The 22972-nt window shown below is 36.5% G+C and overlaps 1 protein-coding gene across 2 annotated transcripts in view; it reads right to left on the reverse strand.

The window, feature by feature from the left end:
- Window positions 1-22972, reverse strand: part of ZNF236 (zinc finger protein 236) — a 62917-nt gene that overhangs the window by 9051 nt on the left and 30894 nt on the right. The window contains exons 20-30 of one of the 2 annotated variants that reach the window (XR_015743152.1): window positions 20657-20869; window positions 19576-19846; window positions 18292-18395; window positions 17470-17835; window positions 16376-16521; window positions 15241-15478; window positions 14413-14592; window positions 8370-8528; window positions 6061-6239; window positions 3946-4077; window positions 1569-1627 (exon numbers count right to left, since the gene is read on the reverse strand). Coding sequence is in view for 1 of the 2 variants with exons in the window: in XM_087931001.1 (XP_087787127.1) it covers window positions 3946-4077; window positions 6061-6239; window positions 8370-8528; window positions 14413-14592; window positions 15241-15478; window positions 16376-16521; window positions 17470-17835; window positions 18292-18395; window positions 19576-19846; window positions 20657-20869 (1988 nt within the window). In the remaining variant the exon portion in view is untranslated. The remainder of the gene's footprint in view (window positions 1-1568; window positions 1628-3945; window positions 4078-6060; window positions 6240-8369; window positions 8529-14412; window positions 14593-15240; window positions 15479-16375; window positions 16522-17469; window positions 17836-18291; window positions 18396-19575; window positions 19847-20656; window positions 20870-22972) is intronic. The other variant, XM_087931001.1, reaches the window with a different exon arrangement.

The raw sequence follows: 22972 nt of genomic DNA on the forward strand, positions 1-22972 counted from the left end.
ACAGGCAACTGTCTCTTCATCTTCTGTATAAACTTTCTCTAGAGTGATTTTTCCAGTTTCCCAATCAAGCCTGATATTACTATAAAATTATAGTATTATATTATATGGAGTGGAACTGAGCGAGTGAGCAGAAGTGCCGTCCGCTTAAGTGCCCTCTGCTCGCGCAAGCAGAGCTTCCCACATGCATGCTTGCCCGTCCACTCACACGCCCCGGTTTTTAACAGCCCATGGCCCAGTAGTAGGCTGCAGCCCAGGGGTTGGGGACCCCTGCTCTAGGCAGTTTTCAATCCCAGCATTATTTGCATAATGCACCCAACAATCTGGCTCCTCATTTTATCAACTTCAAAAGGATGGAAGGCTGAGTCAACCGTGAGCCTCGTCAGGATCAAATTCCAGGCTGTGGGCAGAGTTAGCCTGCAATATGGTACTTTAACCACTGTGCCACCAGGGCTTTTCATAGTCCAGCATTCATATATATTTCACTTAATTTCCTCTTTTGCTTTTGAGGAAAGGAGATGCCAACTTTACCCGTAGACCAGACACAGCCAGATAAACTAGTTCTACTTTATGGTAAAGCTAAATTAACTGAATCTTGTAAGTCTGCAAGTAAAATCTCCTGCCATCTCTTTTACAGCCCAAGAAACTAGGGACAAATTTTTCTGAGTCTTTTGCTCCACTCACTGTCTAGCTGTGGACTACGCCCTCTCTTATCTGACCATCCCAAAATCTTTCCCACATACCATTACAGAAATTTGGAAACTTCTATTCCTGATATGCAAGTTAAGTTTTATGATACTGTTTGTTTAAAACCCATAGACTTGGTTTGTGTCAAACTATGTTTGCTGATTTGTGGTGCAATAATAAACCCAGAACACAAGGTTTCTATCTCAGCCAAGTAGTTGGATGGATCAAAAAGAATATGTAGACCTAAAGTTAAAATTATAGTTGTGCTTACAACTATAAAGAGGCACACAGGAACAATTCTGCTTACATTAAGCTATTGTTTCCAAACAAGGTGTTCTATATACAGAGTTCTATATCAGAGTTATATGGACTCAGATAGTTTGGTAACCTAAGTTACCAAGTAAAAATCATGTCAGCACTGTAGTGATTATGACCACAATTTGGGTTAGTATAATGAAGATTGAAACCTGTAGTCTTTATATTCCATTTTCTAAATCCTCAAAATAAGATTTTGTATAGTTGACAACTTCATGTGCCATTCTGTTAAATTATCCGTGGCGGGGTGAGAGCAAGGAAAAGGAAGAGAAAACATGTCAGAGGTAAACCTGATGGGATTACTATGAAAATACACAGTACAAGGCCATAGTTTAGCATCAATTTGCCTACATGTTCTGAAGGTATTGGGGATCTGAAAGCTAGGAGGTTCTATCTACCCAAATAATTTAGAACTGAACCTGCCCTACTAGTCATTTGAGAAAGCAAACAACACCCATCTGCTACTAGTCAGGAATCACCCTGTCCACAATTGATTAGAAAGACTAAAAGTTAAAAAGACAAATGCTTTCCAGATGTAAATAAACCTTTGAATGCAGAAATGTTCTTACCTGATTAATTTTCCTAAGATTTATGTCTCCATCAATCCATCTTTCTGAGTACTCCCACTCTGTGAGCAAAACCAGAGGCAATTCAAGCACTGTGGCTGAAAGCTCTAGGCTTAAGCCCTAGCAGCAACAGATGTTCACTAGAGTAGCATTTCCACAGTCCTTGACATAATTTACATATAGAATGATAACATATATGTACTCTCTTTTTCTTTCCCTCCCTCTCTCTGTGTATGTGCCTGTCTGTATGTGTTAATAGTACATGTTTTACTGTGGTACTCTTCAAGTAGCAAATAAAAAAAAAACACATCTAGACCTCAGTTGCTTGACTTAAGATCAAAAGAGACATTACCCATGAACCCCCAAAAACATAATCAGGTAAGACTTTCCATTCTTGTGTCATAATTAGTTACTGTTGAAGCAGTAAAAAGCAATTCTATGAAAGCCAGCAAAGAGGAAGCTTTGTGGTGGACAATGAAAATGAAGAGGGAAAACAGACAGGTGAGGCAACTATTTGCAGCTTAAGTTTACACGAAGACATGCAAGGATATAAAAATTATTAGTGTGGTCAGAGAAATCAATCACAAACCAAATAGGATTAGTTGAGAATAAGAATAAAAGGAGGGGAGAAAAATTAAGAATGGTGTTTTCAGGAGAGAGAAGTGAATAGAACAAGAGTATTTCCTTACATGGGATCTTCAGAAACAGATTTCATGAATAGTAAGAAACAATCAACAAATACAGTAGAGCACAGCTATACCAAAACTCTATATTAAAGCATATTAGCTGTAAGAAATCAGCTATAGTGGCAAAGGAGCTAGTACTGTATTGAAAGCAGAAATTGCTGAGAAGTTAAATGAATTGATAGTACCACTCTTTACTGCAGAGTTAGTCATATTTAAGCAAAAAAAATTCTTTGCATAGTACATCTGGAAAACGAAGTCAAATAGAAATAATAAATTACATGTTTGAATATAATATTCTCCTAAAAAGGATGTGAAGGCAATCAATAGAGATATGGGAGTTTTTAGTACAGCAAAGTCATAAATATTAAACTGAAAAAAATATGATCTGACTTTTAACACTTTATTCTCTTCTTTAAAGCCTCAGTGCAAAGATCAGACAAGAAAGTATCAAATATCAAAAGTAGTCATATTTTGAATCATGTATTACTGTACATACTGTATACATTGCAAAATCTTGCTATCCAGGATTTTAGGTTAACTAGGTGGGCAAGGAGGACTTCCTAAAGAATACTGCACTCATCAGACAGCCCATTTTAAAGGGATACTTTAAATTAAATTATTTCAAATGTAATGTTAGCACACTAGTAAGGCATCTGTCAAGGCCAGCAATGAATAGGCCAAACCGGAAAAACAGGAAGTTGTACATTTTCTTGCTTTATAGACATCACATTTAAATTCAATTAATTTAAAAAAAAGCAAAATGTATGTAGGATCTATTAATCAAACAACTAAACTCCTTGCTCAAAGATTCTTCAGAAACTGGATACAAACAACATGAGCAATCTTCACTATTGCTCATTCAGGGAATTTTATAGGATGCTGTTGGAAAAAAATGAGGAAAGCTAATCCAGCTATAAAATTCATAAGTAACAATCATTAACACAATAATCAGAATTAATTTAAAAAACTATCCTAAAAAAATCCAAAAGATCATCATAATAATAGTAGTAGGTTTCATATAAGTGATGTAAGAGAAAATCAGAAGAATTAAACAATAATGATGAGGTGCTGATGAGGTGTAACCAGAGCATAGAGGAACAAGATAAAATAAATATTAAGAATAAAACAATCACATGAGAGAATCAAATTTTGACTTTAAAATAAAAAAAAGCATCTTACACCAATAAAGTGTATCTATGCAAAATACGCTGTATTAAATTCACTAGGATAGCTGTGAATAAAAATATCATCAGCCTAAGGCTACAGTTCCATATACTGTATGAGTTTCTTCAAACAAATTACTTAGATATATTGGACTTCCAAGTTTCAGAATCCATTAATTAGAGGCCACACAGACAGGGGGATTATGGCAATTGACAATATCTAATATACTGGGAGAGTACCAGTCTGGAGAACATTATAATAAACACCATCTGGAGTAAGTCCTATTGAATAACAGGCTCCCTATATAAAGGACTGCACTTCAGGTCTCATTTAGAAAAATGACAAATACTACATTTAATATAATGCCATCTCAAATTTTCCTTGGAAGGGCAAAACTCTGTCAAATTGAAGTTTTCATAGATACTATCCTTAATGAAATAAATGAGCAAGATAAATGACAACCTCAGATACAAGACACAAATTGAATTGACTGCGTCGTCATTCAAGAAAGGTTAATGAAGACCACTTACCTGGTAAGTTAATTCATCATGGTTTGCAGGTACTGAATGTGGAGCATGGCTGACTAGGATGACCTGCTGGGAACTTGAATTGGTCTGGCCAGAGAGAGTAGAATCTGTGAGTAAAGCAGGAAACTGTTGACCCTGACAAAGAAATTTCCAAATGTTTAGTAAAATGTGCAACTAATTCACATCATCAAAGTCTAAGTCAATTAACATATTTATTATTTAAACTTTCCACACATAGGTAACTAAAATTACCAATAGATAAGATTACATTATATAATCTAATATCACAGCTAAATAAAAATTTTAAGCTCTTATTCTATTAATAACCCCAAAATATTTAATTTGTCTAATGTTAAGTTATCCTAAATGCAATAATATATAATGTAAAATTAATTTATTGAATATCCTATTATCACATTAATTAAAGTTTTGTATTAAATCTGAAATCTGCCCAATAAATCACACTTACAGCACCATCAATTTGTTAGTATATAGTACTAACAAAATTCAAGAGCATTTGTCACTTGTTAATTTTTTTTTAAAAAAACTAAACATAAGGGAGAAAACCAAAGTTGAGAAGGCTATGTAAAAAAAACTAACAAACATTTATTTCAGCTTTACATACTTTGATTTGGCTACTAAGAGCAAAGCAATGAAGATGCAGCATTATATAATGTATTCTGATAAATGATTGGAAAAAAAATATTTTATTCATAGTTCTCAAGGCCATTGTATGAAAACCACGAGGCTTAATCCATAATTAACCTCTTAATCCTTGAGGGATTAACTGTGACTTTTGCAGTTAATTGATTTGGGGTGAGATGTATATCCTTGATGCATGTTTCAGTATTGCCCACTACATTTCTTTCTCTAATCTGTCTGTCACTTAAAAAGTACGGTCGTCGAATAATCGGCCAGATGTTCAGACTAGATTAGGTATACTTATCAATTTATCAGAACCCTGAAGACTTGGGATAGGCAAATGTAGATGTGTTAAAGGTATCGTCGCAAGATGTAAGCTGTTCAGAGTAAAGTTGCCTTTTGAAATTAACTGATGGTGATTTTGTCAAAGCCAGAGGTGTTCAAATGGTGTTCCAGTTGTTCTGGGACTGTACCCAAAGTTCCTATTATTATTGGTACCACCTTTGCTTTCTTTTGCCACAGTCCTTTTATTTCTATTTGCAGGTCTTTGTATATTTGTATCTTCTCCAGTTCTTTCTCTTCTATTCGGTGTCTCCAGGTTCTGCCATGGCCACTGTCCAGATTTTTTTCTTTTTTTTCGTTGACAATTGCTAAGTCGGGGGTTTTAAATGGCAGGCACCTATCAGTTTGAATTCTAAAGTCCCAAAGCACTTTAGATTCTTCTTCGTATAATAACTATTAGACTTGTCTACTGCCCAACTCGCCTATATGCTACACTTTGTTTTAAAAACCATACAACCAAAAGAAGCACCAATTTGTATTATCCATGTTCATATTTGTATCATATTCTATATCCTTCTTTAACAAACTTCTACATTTAAAATATCTCCCAAAGATGTAACTTTCTTCTGTATTTTTTTCTTACTGCTTATATTTAATCTATGGATGGGTCACATGTAGATAAATTAATGGGAAAATTAAGAGTAAACAATCGTCCTTTGTAATTGATGAGAGTTAGTGGTTAGCTGGATTCAAACTATTGTTCTGCAAACAAAAGGGCACAACAGAATTTCTTGTCCCACTAATTCAATGCTTCCTGGGGAGAAAAGAAGGGAGCCATATTTCCTAATCTGTGCTTCCCCCTGCAGTTCTTATGTCACCCTTAGAATTCCATATTATCTGGAGCAAGTTTTAGGAAGCAAAAAAAAATAGCAAGAAGGGGGGCAGGGGACAACAGAAGCTTGGATGCAAAACCTGAATGTTCCATCTTAACCTTAGGAAACATACACAAAAATTCAATTACATACAAAGTTGAAACCACATGAAGAACGAGGTATATAGCGCACTTTTAAAAATACTCCTTGCTTTACAAGCAGGATTAACCTACAGTTATCTTAATTCTTTTTTTCAAGTTTTGAAAAAAAAATTAGCAAATGTTGAGAGGAGGATAGAATAGATCAGAGAAATGACACAAACCTGTGAAGTGATATTAAGTGTCACTGCATCAAGACCAGCAGATAACATACTCTGAGTATCAGCCAGGGTCAACGTAACACTTCCATCTCCTCCTACACCCGGGGATGACATTACTAGGTTCTGAGCTGCCTGAGACAAGGGTGGTGTCGTTGGAAGGTTTCCGCTTGAAGCATTGAGTTCTACAAAATGTATATCGTAAGAATTCAAAATCAGAATCACAATTCATAATAGGGGGAGTATGTACAACATTCTTAGATTCTTCATTATTTAGCCATTTTGTAACTTATGCAAAATTTAAATTCCAACTACAACTGTAAGTATCTTACTCCAAAACAGTTCTGTGCTACTCACCACTTGGAACAGATGTGTATTCCTAACAATTAAAATTGTTTAAAAAAATAAATTTAATTTTTTTTAAAATTTAAAGCAATTAAAATAAATTAATGTATACCTGCCCTCATATATTCTGTATGCAACAAATTTAACAGAATAGGTTGCAATCACAGAGATTTTAACACGAGCTTAAATAACATTAACTTGTATATGGTGTAATATCTTGGGATTACGTGCCCTGATTAATATGCTTAACATATGTTCGATTTAGAATGTCAGGATTAGGAAGGTTGCACTAGTGTAATTTGTAATGGGAAAGTCAGCATGTTTGGTGGAAGACCAAACTGAACAACCTTGGGTAATTCATTCTCTCAGCAGAGGGTTTGAAAATGGCTTTGAAGAAAATATATCGTAGTCATTACCAAAATATCAATTTTGCCTGAAAAGAAGGAGAGAGTGAGGGGGAAAAAATCAAGTCTGGTCCAGCATGATTATCTTGGGTATAAGAGAGGGAAAGATAAATTGTCAGGTTTTTAAGATTCTGTTATTTTAGCTTATATAGGTAGTTCTTGACTTAAGTCACCTTTTTTAAGTGCTGTTGTAATTTTGAAGGGTCACTAAATGAATTGTTATAGTGACCCTTCAAAATTACAACAGCACTGAAAAAAGGTGACTACAACTACTGCAGCACCCCCATGGTCATATGATCAAAATTCGGATGCTTGGCAACTGGTTCGTATTTATGATGCTTGCAGTGTTCAGGGATCACAGGATCAGCTTTTGTGACCTTCTGACAAGCCAAGCCAATGGGGGAAGCCAGATTCACTTAAAAATGTTACTAACTTAACAACTGCAATGATTCATTTAAACAATTGTGACAAGATTGTAAAATGGGGCAAAACTCACTTAACAAATGTTTCATTTATCAACCTAAATTTTGGGCTTAAATGTGGTCGTAAGTTGAAGACTACCTGTATCATAATGTATTTTCTTGGGTATTTGCCTCCTAACCTGGTCTACCTCAAAAGGGACCACACTTTTAGCTTAGCCTATCTCAGAAGATTGCTGTGGGGGGAAAACAAGAGAAGAGAATGCTATGTGTATTGCTTTGAATTCCTAAATTAAAGCTATCAGGCAAGCAAACACAAAGTGCACTGAAATTTAGGTTAAGGTGAACAAGAATTTAGATTTAAATGATTACTTTGGTGTGATGAAAATCTGTGCAAAGCAATCATTTCTACTTTTATGTCTTGAGGAAACATAAACTGCCAGGCTCCAAGTAATGTTGATAGACAGGAGTTGCAAAGGCACTGTCCCGATCCACAGCTCTTAACGGGTATGGAAATCTTTTATTTCCAATAAAAGTGTGTAGTGCGCATTAGTTAGAATGCAGTATTGCAGGCTAACTCTGCATTCCCACTGCCAGGGGTTTGATCCTGACCGGCTCAAGGTTGACTCAACCTTCCATCCTTCCATCCTTCTGAGTCAGTAAAATGTGGACCCACATTATTGGGGGCAATATGCTGACACTGTAAATCGCTTAGAGAGGATTGTAAAGCACTGTGAAGCGATATGTATGTCTAAATGCTCTTGCTATTTTGAAAACATAATGCAAAACAACATACCCTCCCCATCACAGTGAAATGGGATGCCTTTAATGACTGCAAGTTCTTGCTTGGCAATTCTAGCATTGGAAGTGACTTCTGTGGGTGCATATTTTTGGACTGAACTTAAGCCCCTTGGGAAGGTAAGCTGTGCCATATTTGCACCTTGACAAGGTAAATCTCATACTCTCCATGAGCCTATTCTTCCAAAGCGTGGCTGTCTCAAATACTTCCTACTAAAGATAACCATGTGGTTCAAATTAATAATTTATAATATCTTTTCAAATGTAAATTCCATTGAGTTCACTGCAAAATAGTTCTAATTAATTATATGCAAACTAGCAAATTTGAGGAAAATAAATGAAAACCTACCTGAAGAACTATTCAACGTTGGGTTCTGAGACAGTAATTGATCATTATTTATAGTTAGCGTGGTAGAAGGTGATTGATTAGTGATATTAGGTGTTGCCAATCGTAGGTTCCCATTCAGCTCATTGTTGCCAGAGGAAATGTGTTGGATAAGATCTTGGCCTAAATGGAAAATGGAATGGTTTAGCCACTTCAGATCTAAGGTTCACTTTCCTTTTACAGTAACAAAGCTCTCAGCAATTAGAGACATCATGAAACTTTATAAATTTTAATATTATTTAAAATGAGCAGTTTTAATTTTGAAAAGAAAATAATAAAAACTTCAGAATGAAAGTTTCAGTATGACTAAGCTTTACATTTAAAGGGTCCACTGCATCCTATTTTTATGTATACTGACAGGATCAATATGTACATAGAGCATATCTATAATGAAATAAAGCCCAGAATTATTCTCACGTATAACGAATTAAGAGACAAGTATGCTGCATCATATCAAGTTCAAAGTATATAATTATGAATTATTTTACAATATAGATCATATATTGCCATATATATAAAAGAAACATGTGAAGCAGAAGCTGCAGTAGTTTCTCTTCACCAGAAACCTCAAAATTTTCAAAAAAAATTTCTATAATGTACTAACTGGATACCCATGGTTCGGGACGAAACTTTGTGTTTGGGCTAAGCAGGAGAAATTTGGTTCACATTCCGTTGGCTCAGTGGTGGTTGGTGATTGAAACAAATAAGGGAATATCGCTCCTGCCGCCTTGATTCCGGAAGCAGGTCCATAGGTGGAAGGCGTAAACATTTTGGTGAGCTACAAATGTTTAGTACTGTAAGGAGCCCCAAGGCCGCTCCTGAGTGAAGGAGTGGAATGTCTGCCAGCTAGAACTGAGGTAACGGAATGTGACGCAACTAGAAATTGGAACAGAGTTCTTTTCAAGTGGGGAGGGGGAGTAGAACTCCTTTGCATCAGAGCATGTTAATTACTGTATAGGAAATACTAATGATCTGATAGTCATTTTGAAAAATCCTTTCTTAGTGAGCACCTAGAAACCCAAATTTCTAGTTTGTAAACTTTACGGTTCTGGAGATTTCGTGATGAGTGAATAGTACTTGGCTTTATATATATATATAAATAAATATATATATATATATATATATATATATATATATATATATATATATATATATATATATATGTGTGGATCTTTGGTTGTTCGGTTTTCTCCCGCGTAAGATTCAAGTATCTAGGCAACTTTCGATGAAGTCTCATTCATCATCTTCAGGCTTCTGTCTCCGGCTCTGTGCTTCTCAGAGTAATGGAGATTGCAGCTGCTTCCTCCTTTTAACTGCCAGTGGGGGTGGGACTTGATTGGGTGGGGGCTTGGCTGTGTTCTGATTGGGTGGGGGTGTGTTCTCATTGGTAGGGGTTTGGCTGTGTTCTGATTGGTTGGGGGTTAGCCGTGTTCTGATTGGTTGGAGGCGTGTTCTGTTCAGGTGGGGGCTTGGTTGTGCTCAGGTTAGTCTTAGTTGCTGGGGGATTTGAGCTGGAGAGTTGTGATCTTGCTGTTTGGCTTCTAGTTCGTGGTCCTGCTGCATCTTCATAGTGGGTGTCGGTTTGCTTCATGTATGGCTCAGAGGGGTTTGAAGTGGGTAGTGATGCAGCTGCAGTGCAGCTTCTGGTCCATGGTCGTTTCTCATTTTCTGAATGGGTGGGAGTCTGTTTTCTACATGGAAGTGTGGTGGTGGCATCTTGTGTGGGCTCTCATGGGTGTGGGTCCGGTGTCCTTCTTCATGTTAGGTACTCGTCTGTTCATGAGGGCGGGTTTCCAAATGGCTGGAAGGCAGGAGGTGTCATCTCGTTTGTTCATGCTGTGTGGGCGTTTTTCTATCTCTATGGCTTCTCTGATTATTCTGCTGTTGAAGTGTTGGCGATAGTTCTGGTATTTTTAAAATCAATTTCATGTCCTGTGGCTTTGAGGTGTTGGACCAGGGAAGAGGTCGTTTCTTCTTTTGATTGAGTTCTTATGTTCTTCAATGCGTGCACTTATTCTTCTGTTAGTTTGTCCAATGTATGTGGTAGGGCAGGCAGTGCAGGGGATTTCGTATACTCCTTGGTTTTCTAATTCGATTTTGTCTTTGGGGTTTCTTAGGATGGTGGATATTTTTCTGTTTGTGCAGAATGCTGTTTTGATGTTGTGTTTTTGGAGGATCTTGCTAATTTTGTCTGTAGTGCCTTTTATATATGGGAGGAGGGCTTTGCCGTTTTCTTGTTCTCTGTCTTGGATTTTGGTTGGGGTTTCTTTTTGGATTAGGTGGGTAATCTTCTTTCTTTGGAATCCATTGGCTGTAAGTACGTTGGTGAGAGTGTGTAGTTCGGTTTTTGGTGTTGTTCATCGGCTAAGCATTTTGTTCTGGAGATGAGTGTCTTGGCTACGGAATTGATCTGTGCTGGGTGGTGGTGTGAGAGTGCATGTAGATAGCGGTTAGTATGTGTTTTCTTCTGGTAGATGGTGTGTCCTAGGGAGCCATTGGATCTTTTGTATACCAAGACATCTAGGAAGGGAAGTTGATTGTTGGCTTCTGTTTCCATGGTGAATTGTATTTTGGGGTGTAGGCTGTTGAGGTATGTGAGGAAGTTGTTCAGTTTTTCTTTCCCGTGTGGCCAGATTATGAAGGTGTCATCTACGTATCTGAGCCAGAGTTTGGGTTTGTGGTCGTATTTTTCTAGAGCTTGTGTTTCAAAGTGTTCCATGTAGAGGTTTGCGATGACAGGTGAGAGGGTGATCCCATGGGTGCTCCTTCTATTTGTTTGTATTTTTGTCCATTGTAGGTGAAGTAAGTATTGGATAGGCAGTGGTTGGTTAGATCTAGGATGTGCTTGGGGGTTGTATTTGTTTTGGATGGCTGTCAAGGCTTCTTTTATTGGCACTTGGGTGAAGAGGGATATGACATCGAAGCTTACTAGTAGGTCGCTAGGTTGTAAGTTTTGTTTCTTTATGATCTCGATGAACTGGAATGAGTTTCTTACGTGTGAGTTGATGGATTCTGCATAGGGTTGTAGTTGTTTGGCAAGAAATTTGGCCAGGTTTTGTAGAGGTGAGCCTATGGAGCTGACTATTGGTCTGAGTGGGGTTCCTTCTTTGTGTATTTTGGGGAGACCATAAAGCTTGGGGCATCTGGATGATTTTTCTCTGGGTATGATTCCTTGCTGGATTTCTTCACTGATGGGGGAGGCTTTTATTTTGGATTTGGTAGTTTTTTCTAGGTAGGTGGTGGGGTCTGTCTTTAGGGGTTTGTATGTGGGGTCTTGGAGTAGGTTGGTTAACTTGGTTTGGTAGTCAGATGTGTTCATTACCACTGTCGCGTTGCCCTTGTCTGCTGGTAGGATTATTATGCTGGTGTCTTCTTTCAGGTTAAGTAGTGCAGTTTGTTCTTCTTTGGATAAGTTGCTTTTGGGTGGTTTGCTAGTGCAGAGGATGTTGGTGATTTCGAGTCTGATTTTGTTAGCATCATCAGGGTTGGTTTTGGTCAGGCTGGTTTCAACTCCGCATATGATGGTTTCTGTGGGGATGTGTTTGGGAGCGACAGCAAAGTTGAATCCTTTTGAAAGGATCTTGGTTTCAGCTTCAGTGAGGATCTTGTCTGAGATGTTGTGCACTGTTTGTTTCATGTGTGGCTGTGGGGGGGGGGAGGAGTTGGTTTCTGGCGTTGTTGTAGTTTCCTGAGTTTGTTGGTGTGTGTGTCTGTCTTGAGGATGGTCTGTGTTTCGGCTCTCCAGACAGCTCCATAGGCTCACCTCTACAAAACCTGGCCAAATTTCTTGCCAAACAACTACAACCCTATGCAGAATCCATCAACTCACACGTAAGAAACTCATTCCAGTTCATCGAGATCATAAAGAAACAAAACTTACAACCTAGCGACCTACTAGTAAGCTTCGATGTCATATCCCTCTTCACCCAAGTGCCAATAAAAGAAGCCTTGACAGCCATCCAAAACAAATACAACCCCCCCAAGCACATCCTAGATCTAACCAATCACTGCCTATCCAATACTTACTTCACCTACAATGGACAAAAATACAAACAAATAGAAGGAGCACCCATGGGATCACCCCTCTCACCTGTCATCGCAAACCTCTACATGGAACACTTTGAAACACAAGCTCTAGAAAAATACGACCACAAACCCAAACTCTGGCTCAGATACGTAGATGACACCTTCATAATCTGGCCACACGGGAAAGAAAACTGAACAACTTCCTCACACACCTCAACAGCCTACACCCCAAAATACAATTCACCATGGAAACAGAAGCCAACAATCAACTTCCCTTCCTAGATGTCTTGGTATACAAAAGATCCAATGGCTCCCTAGGACACACCATCTACCAGAAGAAAACACATACTAACCGCTATCTACATGCACTCTCACACCACCACCCAGCACAGATCAATTCCGTAGCCAAGACACTCATCTCCAGAACAAAATGCTTAGCCGATGAACAACACCAAAAACCGAACTACACACTCTCACCAACGTACTTACAGCCAATGGATTCCAAAGAAAGAAGATTACCCACCTAATCCAAAAGAAACCCCAACCAAAATCCAAGACAGAGAACAAGAAAACGGCAAAGCCCTCCTCCCATATATAAAAGGCACTACAGACAAAATTAGCAAGATCCTCCAAAAACACAACATCAAAACAGCATTCTGCACAAACAGAAAAATATCCACCATCCTAAGAAACCCCAAAGACAAAATCGAATTAGAAAACCAAGGAGTATACGAAATCCCCTGCACTGCCTGCCCTACCACATACATTGGACAAACTAACAGAAGAATAAGTGCACGCATTGAAGAACATAAGAACTCAATCAAAAAAGAAGAAACGACCTCTTCCCTGGTCCAACACCTCAAAGCCACAGGACATGAAATTGATTTTAAAAATACCAGAACTATCGCCAACACTTCAACAGCAGAATAATCAGAGAAGCCATAGAGATAGAAAACGCCCACACAGCATGAACAAACGAGATGACACCTCCCGCCTTCCAGCCATTTGGAAACCCGCCCTCATGAACAGACGAGTACCTAACATGAAGAAGGACACCGGACCCACACCCATGAGAGCCACACAAGATGCCACCACCACACTTCCATGTAGAAAACAGACTCCCACCCATTCAGAAAATGAGAAACGACCATGGACCAGAAGCTGCACTGCAGCTGCATCACTACCCACTTCAAACCCCTCTGAGCCATACATGAAGCAAACCGACACCCACTATGAAGATGCAGCAGGACCACGAACTAGAAGCCAAACAGCAAGATCACAACTCTCCAGCTCAAATCCCCAGCAACTAAGACTAACCTGAGCACAACCAAGCCCCCACCTGAACAGAACACGCCTCCAACCAATCAGAACACAGCTAACCCCCAACCAATCAGAACATAGCCAAACCCCTACCAATGAGAACACACCCCCACCCAATCAGAACACAGCCAAGCCCCCACCCAATCAAGTCCCACCCCACTGGCAGTTAAAAGGAGGAAGCAGCTGCAATCTCCATTACTCTGAGAAGCACAGAGCCGGAGACAGAAGCCTGAAGATGATGAATGAGACTTCATCGAAACGTTGCCTAGATACTTCGAATCTTACGCGGGAGAAAACCCAACAACCAAAGATCCACATACAAATACCCGAGAACCTCAGAAAATATCTATATATATATCTATATATATATATCTATATCTATATCTATATCTATATATCTATATATCTATATCTATATCTATATCTATATCTATCTATCTATCTATCTATATATATATATATATATATATTGATTGGTACTAATCAGTTAAAGATCAAAGAGAACATTTGTACAAAACATACTATAACATTACATTTTTAATCCCACCAAACATAACCCCACCAAAAATACCCTAAATCCTAAGACAAACCTGCAAATGAGTATGTTTCATTAAAAAGAATCAATGGAGAAGAATCAGAATAATTTCACAATTATACTTGCCAGATATAGTAAGGGTGATCTCTTGAGGGGTTCCTGATGAATTGGTAGTGGTTGAACTAGAAGCATGAGTTAAAACATGACTCAGAGCAGAACTATTTATTGTCAGCGTAATCTCATGTTGACCATTGGCAGTTGATACCATTCCCTGTGAAGTCATAACTTGAGAGAGATCCTGTGAACCTGAACATAAGTAAAATAAACTAAATAAAAGTAGTCAGGCTTTACATTAGTCATATGTAATGTTATAACAGTGTTGGACATAAAACTGTAAAAAAATGTAAGAGAGCTGGCTTTGATATATATCACACATGAATGGTTGCCATATAGATAATCCAAAAATTGGAATCACAATCACAAAACAGCTGGTCTATCTGGGTTAGATCTGAAGGAGTGAGAAGGTTGTTTGTGATTCTTGGGACTAATCTGAAGAATTTTCTTCCAGAGTCCTGCAAGTGATTATTTGTACAATCATCCTCAATGAGGAATCAAATCTTTGGTTTTTCCAAAAGTATTAAGCAATCATAATTTATATTATTTAAGTAATTAAAAGATAGAAAAATATCCCTCAGTTCAGAACTCAGAAATAGGCCAGCTCTTTCTCAGGAGGATCACAAATGATTTCAGGGTGATATTCCTAAGAGAAGTGAATTAAATTTCTGGCCTGTGAGCATAAGATGGCCCTGTCTTGATCTATTTTAGAAAATTTTATTATTAGAAATACGTGTTTTATCAGATTATAGTGGTATGATTATAAAATAGGAAAATAAGAGTTTAGATAATTTTAATCAAAAAGCTTTTCAGATTAATTTGCTTTTCTACTATATTTACCTGAAGTAGTTGTAGCCAATACAGATTCTTGCTCAGCCAGTGCCATATTTGCTGAAGAAGTAACATTGGGCTGTAAGGACAAGCTTGACAAAGGCTGTATTACCACATTTGCTGCTGACACTGTACTTTCTGCTGTCTGTAGGGAGGAGTTCTGAGATGCCAAACTGGGATCTCCCGTTAGCTGCTGGGTCAATATATTACCCTGCTGAAGAGTCTGTTGCAAAAGACTGGGGTCAATCTGAAAAGAAACAAGTCCAATAGGAATATATTCCATTTTTATTTTCTAACCCTGAGTAGAGTAAAACTATAATACCCAAGCAACAAAAGTTGGCTCATCTCATAGATAATAACAATCTCTGTTCAATCTTACAAAGCTGGATAGTTTTAATGTTTTGTGGCAATGTTACATTGGCTTATTTCAAATATCAGCCAACCATTGGCAGGTATTAAATAAAATACAAATTCTGCCAGAAGTTGTATTTTGTGAATCTGAGCCACTTCATTTTCCTTTTTAGCATTAAAACATCTAAATTTTTCATGTCCATTGGCATTCAGCACACTTTTTATTCCATCTGAAGACCTTTTAGAATTTTTTTTTAAGTTGGCCTGTTCAAAGCAAAGTGTCAAGTATTATTTATAAGAAAGGTTCTGAACTCTACAAGAAGGTGATTAACTTTCTTAGAAAATCAAAATGTTGGACAGCTGCAGGTCAAGGGCTTTCTTTTCAGTGCATCATCTCCTGATAAAAACTTTCAAATATAAAATAGGAGAGACACTAGGTCAGAAAGATAACAAGAAACATTCTCAGCAATATGTGTTATGATAAATATGAGTTATTTTTCACATTTATCAATTCAGCTATTGTAAATCCCCCTTTAGAGGGATGCCTATAATCTCTTAAGCATTCAATTTTTTTTTGGGAAATTAGGTATAATTAGGAATCCAAATTCTAAATAAGTGAGCAATAGAAATTATGCAAAGAGAATTACTTGTAGGAAGGAAAGAAAAAACAGCACTTAAAACACTATGTAATCATTAAATGAAAGACCTGGAGATTAAAAGCAAGGGTTTGTGGGCATTTGCATATGCATAATTTATTTAACAGCTTCTGAAGGATAATATAGAATAAACCCACCTGTAAAGTAATGTTGTTAATGCTACTAGGATCTATTCCAGAAATTTGAACATTCTGTCCAACCAAGTTGGCAGCAAGTTGCAACTGTATTCCTTCAAGGGTGGCCAAACTACCATCTGTCAAGGATAGAGTTAAATCACCTCCAGCTACCAAAGAAAACAGCCATATTTTATATATATTCCAGTTTTTATATACAAAAGATTAAACATGAATTAATCCTTATTCTACATCAGTGAATTAAGCAAGCTATACTACAATAATTAAAACTGAAAACCTAAAACACTTACTGAGGAATGCCTTGCTGAATAATGAATCTTTCTTTTAAATAAATATGCAATACTGCGTAGTGGTAATACCAATAAAACCATAAAATTGGTACTGTGTATGTTAAAAGGTGCCAAATTGATTAATCCCAATTGATTTTGATGGCAATGAAATCAGAAAGTGTGTGCATTCTATACATACAAATAAATTTAAGTAAGTAGATATACATAAGAATGGGAATGACATAACACAAATACATATATACTAAATGGCTAAAACTATTTGTACCAAAATAATTATTAGCCTTCTATAATATATAATAAATCTACAAGAATTTATGGTTTTCAATAATTTTGCTAGGTATTTTAGCCATGTGATTTACTGCTAATTTTATGAAGCAGCTGATTGAATTTTTAAAATATTTTATCGTTCTCTTCAATTTAATAGTTATTATGTCTTATTTCCAAGATATCGATAATCATATCATAAGGAAAGATAGAAGCCCTGTAATCGTAAGAGTAAAACTGCATTTTTTCCTAATATAACCCAAGCATTTCCCCACAAAAAACCCTGCATGACTTTCAAACACACTTGTAAATCGTAAGTTATAAACTACACAACGATGGAGAGACTTAATTAAATCATCTTTGGAAGCCTCTGTCCAGAGAGCCCAAACAGATGTGACTGTACCAACATCTGTCTTGAAAGTCTCTCTGTCAACATTAATAGGAGCTGTAGAAGAGTTTGATTTTGAACAGCATGAACATTTCTACATCACATTTCTCAAACTGACCCCCCAGGAAAATAGAATGAAACACTTCCAGGTTTACCTGACATAGAAGCAGGAAGGATAGCCTGGCCAACGATACTTTGCTGGAGCAAATTTTGGTCAAACTGGCCTGTCAGCACAGAGTTATTCATGATGAAAACATTAGGATCATTTGTGGATGAATTCAGAAGACTGACTGGCTGTAGGCCTTTGGCTGGAGCACGAGAGCCAGCTTTCCTGGCTTTTTTGGCCTCTGATTTAAAATGGCACTGTATATGAGTCTTCCTGCGACCTGAAGTCCGAAACCTTAACTCACAATGTGGACACTTAAAAGGCTTTGCTCCAGTATGTAGACGCATATGAACTTTCAAACTTCCTTTTGTAGAAAATGAATTACTACATACGTGGCAGCTGAAAAGTTTCTGACCTGGAGAATAATGAATAGTGTACAGCAAAATATACATTATTTCTGATCACATATATATTTATGCTAGATTTTGTTTGGACATTAAACAATCAGCATTCATGTATTATATTATTTGATAAAAATTTATTTAAACAAGACTTCCTCCTAAACCATAACCTACTCCTAAGTTTTTGAGTTTTTTTGGGGAAAAAATCCTTTTAGATCATAACTAGACAAAGAATGCTAGTATTCCCCAAATATATTGGCTTAACCACCTTTCAGATAAATAAGTGGAGGAAGAAATGAATGTGGGGAGGAAAACCAAACTGTATACTTAAGTATTAAAAGCTAAACTGTTAATTCATTAGAAAGTAAAGTATCTTTCCCAGATTATCCGCCTAAAATACAAAGTACAATATATCTGATGTTTATTCACTATTATCTAATTAAGTTGGAAGTGCTCATGATCTTACATACCTGTGTGTGTTTTTACATGACAGTCCAAAGTCGACTTTACAGTAAAACTTTTTCCACATTCATCACATTTGTAAGGTTTTTCTCCCGTATGGATACGTACGTGCCTAGCCAAAAATATTTGTTCTAATCATTATATTATGTTTATTACATAATATACAATAGCTCTTGTATATATACAATTACAATAGCTAAAAAGTTTCAGTTAGGCTTCATCTTTACTTAGGTTATGGTCTATATTCAACGCAGCCTAAGAACACAATAAAAACTTTTTTTTTCTTTAATTTGCCTACAATATACTGTACTTTCCAAACTTGATTCTGAGTACAGATTAGGAGAGAAATATTGTAAATAAATTGACATGGGTGAAGAAATTTCTATATACAATCCACTTTTCTTCAACTCTGAGAGTCAGTTACCTTATGCTATGTTTTCCTATACAGAATTAAATGACTTTCACCTCCACTACTGGGATGAGAGGGGAGAATTTTTTGTGTTTTATACAGTCTATGTAACCCATATGATATTTTCAGTTGTTCTGATCACCAGGATGTAATATATGTCTAGTTTCACCCCTATTAGGACTCCTCAGATGTACACCTGATGAGTTTCAATAAGGATGAAGCCAATCACATACTGCCTCCTGGTGGTCAACATAACTTTGTAAAATAAACAATAAAGAATTATTTGATGGAAAAATTGTAATCTGAAAAGAAGAGGATGATAAAAATAGTATTTCATAGACCAGTTGTCATATAAGTAGTCAAAACTAGTGCTTTGCTGCAGGTGATCACAACTTTTATGTGTACCTATGAGAAAAACATTAAAATCTCAGCTCTCGGGGGGTGCATTTAATCGTATCATTGAATATGAACTCTTCAAAAGTAATAAAACCTATGGCATTTTACTATCACCGCTAAAATCCAAAGAACCTGAGGTAAAAGAGCAATATCTACACTTTACTGCAAAATGCTTTCAAAACTCGGTTTCAGTATGACTAGCTTCTAACTGGAAAATAATGTCATCAAAATATTGAGCATGAAGTTGGTACCGCACTGATAGATGAGACCCTGCCAACGTTGAGAAGTCAGACTATCTTATAGAGTTATTCAGAGATAGTACAAACTAGTTGGTGTGGCGGGTGGTACCTATTTTCTCATTCTTACATGCAGTCTATGATTGGAAAATTGTCTGTCTCTTCCTTTAAATTAAAGATGAAAGAAAGTAAACTGCAAAGTAATATAATTTGTATAGCAAAACTAAAAAAAAAAATCTACATTCACTTACCTAACTAAGTCACTTGGTTTTTTAAAGCTTTTTGGGCAGTAAGTACAACAATTGGCATATTTTGGCTCAGCCTCCATTTCCGCTTGCTTGTCTTTGATTTCACTAATCCTGTCCTTTTCGGCTGCAGACTGGACGAGAACTTTTTCAGAGACAGTGGCACTTTCCTGAGGTCTAATTTTTGCAAGTTCAGCTGTTTCCTCCTCAGTGAATGTGATAACACCCGGCCTAGATTTTCGAGAGCTTGTCTTTTCAGATGTTGCCTCTTCTTCGTCTGCATCATTAAATAGGGAAGGAACATTTTTAAAGACCTAGTAATGTCAAAGAAACTTCATGGATGTTAATGCAAAATCCAGTTATTTGTAGCAATTGCACAAAAGTATAAATTAAAGGGCATTAGAAATGTATCTTCAAAGCCACTACATGTTCTATGTCAACTAAGAACACAATACTGTGATGCATGTTCTCTTTCAGATTATAAAACTTATACAATTCCAGACAAAGAAAGTCCTACATTTTTTATGCTAAAGAACATTTATTGCTAATTCTCAATTTATCAGTACAATTGGGGCCAGAATCTTTTTGGACAAAATGTTTGCTAAGTGAGATGCCCACCACTGCTTTGCTCAATGACTGTAATGGAACTCTAGGTTGTGATTGTTACGTGATCTCCAGGTTATTAAAAGAGACAGAACAAAAGATCTGCCTGCTGAGATCCTCCTGATAGCCCACCAAGGGCTTTCCTTCGCTTCTGTGCACAAAGGATTTCAGTTCCACTCTCCCCCCACATCCCCTTGCAACCTTCTCTGCTGGCTTCCCCACTGACTTTCTGGGGAAGCCAGCAGAGAAAATTGCAAATGGCAATCACATGATCACAGGGTGTTGGCAACTGGCTATAAATGTGAGCCAATTGAAAATATAGTCATGTGACAGGGAGGAGGAGATCCAATATTTTACAATAGCCCGAAATGCTTTATGAGCTATAGAGCACACTTTCCGAGACTTTGAATGCTAGTTAAACAACCAGTCATAAGTGGAGGCTAATTGTAATATGCTTTTCTGCTACACAGAGAAAGTTGCTTACCCCCTCCTGCTACCTCTCCACCTGTTGCTGCTGTTGAAGATACTGTTTGATGCTTTTTCATATGTTTTTTGCAGTGAACTGTGGTTCTGAAGCTTTCATCACAAAATGGGCACTTGTAGGGCTTCATACTCATATGAGTTGTCATATGTCTCGTAAGGCTTCCATTAGTGGTGAAGGAAGTATTACAAATACTGCAACTGAATGCTTTAACTCCTGGGGGGAAAAACAGAGGAAAGTAAATAGAAATGGGAAGTAGTGGTTGTATAATTTGTCTATACCTCAAAAATGATACAAAAATTATACAAAACAAAAGCAAATGTGAAAACATATTCTGATGACTTCCACTTAGTTCCACAGATGTATTTATTTTTTATTTATTCACTACATTTTCATCTACATTCAGCTGCAATATAAAGTTACTCCTCTCTTACAAAAATATTGAAAACAATCCTATGAAATTCGTGTCATAAAGACTGACTTGTTCTGTCACGAAATGAGCTTCATGGCTGAGTGAGAATTTCAAATGATTTTGTAACTGGTAACTTTGAATTCTGTTAATTAAATGGAATCTCCATGATCAAAGCGATATACATTCCACTTTCTGAAAATGGTCACAATCGCCTACATCTATTTTTATTTGGATTGCACAGCAGCTTTCAATAAATTATTATTGACATGGTGAATGGAAGATGAATTAAATACAGATAGTCCTTTGCATTGTGCCAGTTCATTTAGTGACCATTCAAAGTTACGACAGTGAAAAAAGTGACTAATGAACAATTAGAACTAGAACCGGTACTCTTCCTATTGGAGATCTTTAAAAAAAAGTATGTAAAGAGTATAAAATATTTACTATTACACATATTAACTGCTGCCAGGATTGCCTTTGCTCAATGTTGGAAACAGCCATGCATACCCTCAGAGAAACTTGTTATACAAAAAATTATGAACTGCGCAGAAATGGACAAATTAACGTTGAGCTTAAAAGATAAAGAGACATTGATATTTTATAAGGTGTGGGAACAATGGTATAACTGGATAGAACGGAGATAGATTAAAGATAGATAGCTATTAACCATAAGTAATAGATAAAATAAGAATGTAATTATGCATAATTTAATATCTGTAAATAAGTTTGATATGGGTAAAGGAATGGATAACATTAAGGAACAGTATATTATTGACTTTAGAAGGACACGACTTGCTGCTGGGATGGCATGCCTTTCTCTGGTATAAGGGAATTAAAACACAGGGGTAATTTAGAAGATATTATATTCGTGAGGCATTGTTTTTGAGCTGGGAGAAGATTATAAGACAGTATTACTTAAAAATTCCAACATGAATATCAACTATTGAAGCTTTTTCTTATCCAGCAATATATAAAAAGGAACAAACAATTAGATATGGGGAGTTATTGAATGAAAAGGGTGAACTTAAATCTATGCAAACGTTGCAAGAATAAGGTGTAAAAATGAATTGGTTTTCTTATTTGCAAATACAATCTAGGTTTGATAAAGACTCTAAAGCAGAAGGTATTTATGATAAGTTGACTGACTTAGATAAAATTTTGATGGGTACTGATGAAAAGGTAGTTAAAAACTTTATGGATATCTATTAGAATTTAAATTGGAGGAGGAGCAAGTTAAAGAAACGATGATTGCTTGGGGGTAAAATTTTGAATATGGGATTGATTTGGAAAAATGGCAAAAATTGTGGTCTCAAAATTACAAAATGACAATGTCAACTGCACATAAAGAAAATTTGTATAAGATGTTTTACAGGTGGCACCTATCCCCGACGAGACTTGCGAGAATGTTTAAGAATAAATCGGATAAATGCTGGCAATGTCATCAGATACCTGGTTCATATTACCATATGTGGTGGACATGTTCAGACACAAAGAAATATTGGACTAAAATCCACACATGGTTGAAAAAAATGATAAAACAGCATATAGACTTTAAACCAGAGATCTTTTTATTGGGAGTCATACCAGTCATATATAATAAAGAACTGAAATATTTTATTGTAAATGTCTTAACATTAGCCAGAATTGTATTTGCGAAGAACTGGAAAAATGACAAAATACCTATTCAGGAGGAAGTTATAAAATAATTATGGACTGTGCCAAAATGAGTAAACTGACATTTGAAATTAGAGAACAAGAAGATAAGCAATTTTATATGATATGGGATTTGTTTTATCAATGGTTAGATAAGCATGGTAATATAATAGACTAGATAATTTTATGATAGAAATCTAATAGATTGATATAAAACATAATACAGATATATATAACCACTGGTTGAAAGTATA

Source organism: Pseudonaja textilis, chromosome 3 (genome assembly GCF_049901715.1).
Source record: "Pseudonaja textilis isolate UNSWEBS1 chromosome 3, rPseTex1.2, whole genome shotgun sequence".
In the NCBI taxonomy this organism is placed as follows: Eukaryota; Metazoa; Chordata; class Lepidosauria; order Squamata; family Elapidae; genus Pseudonaja; species Pseudonaja textilis.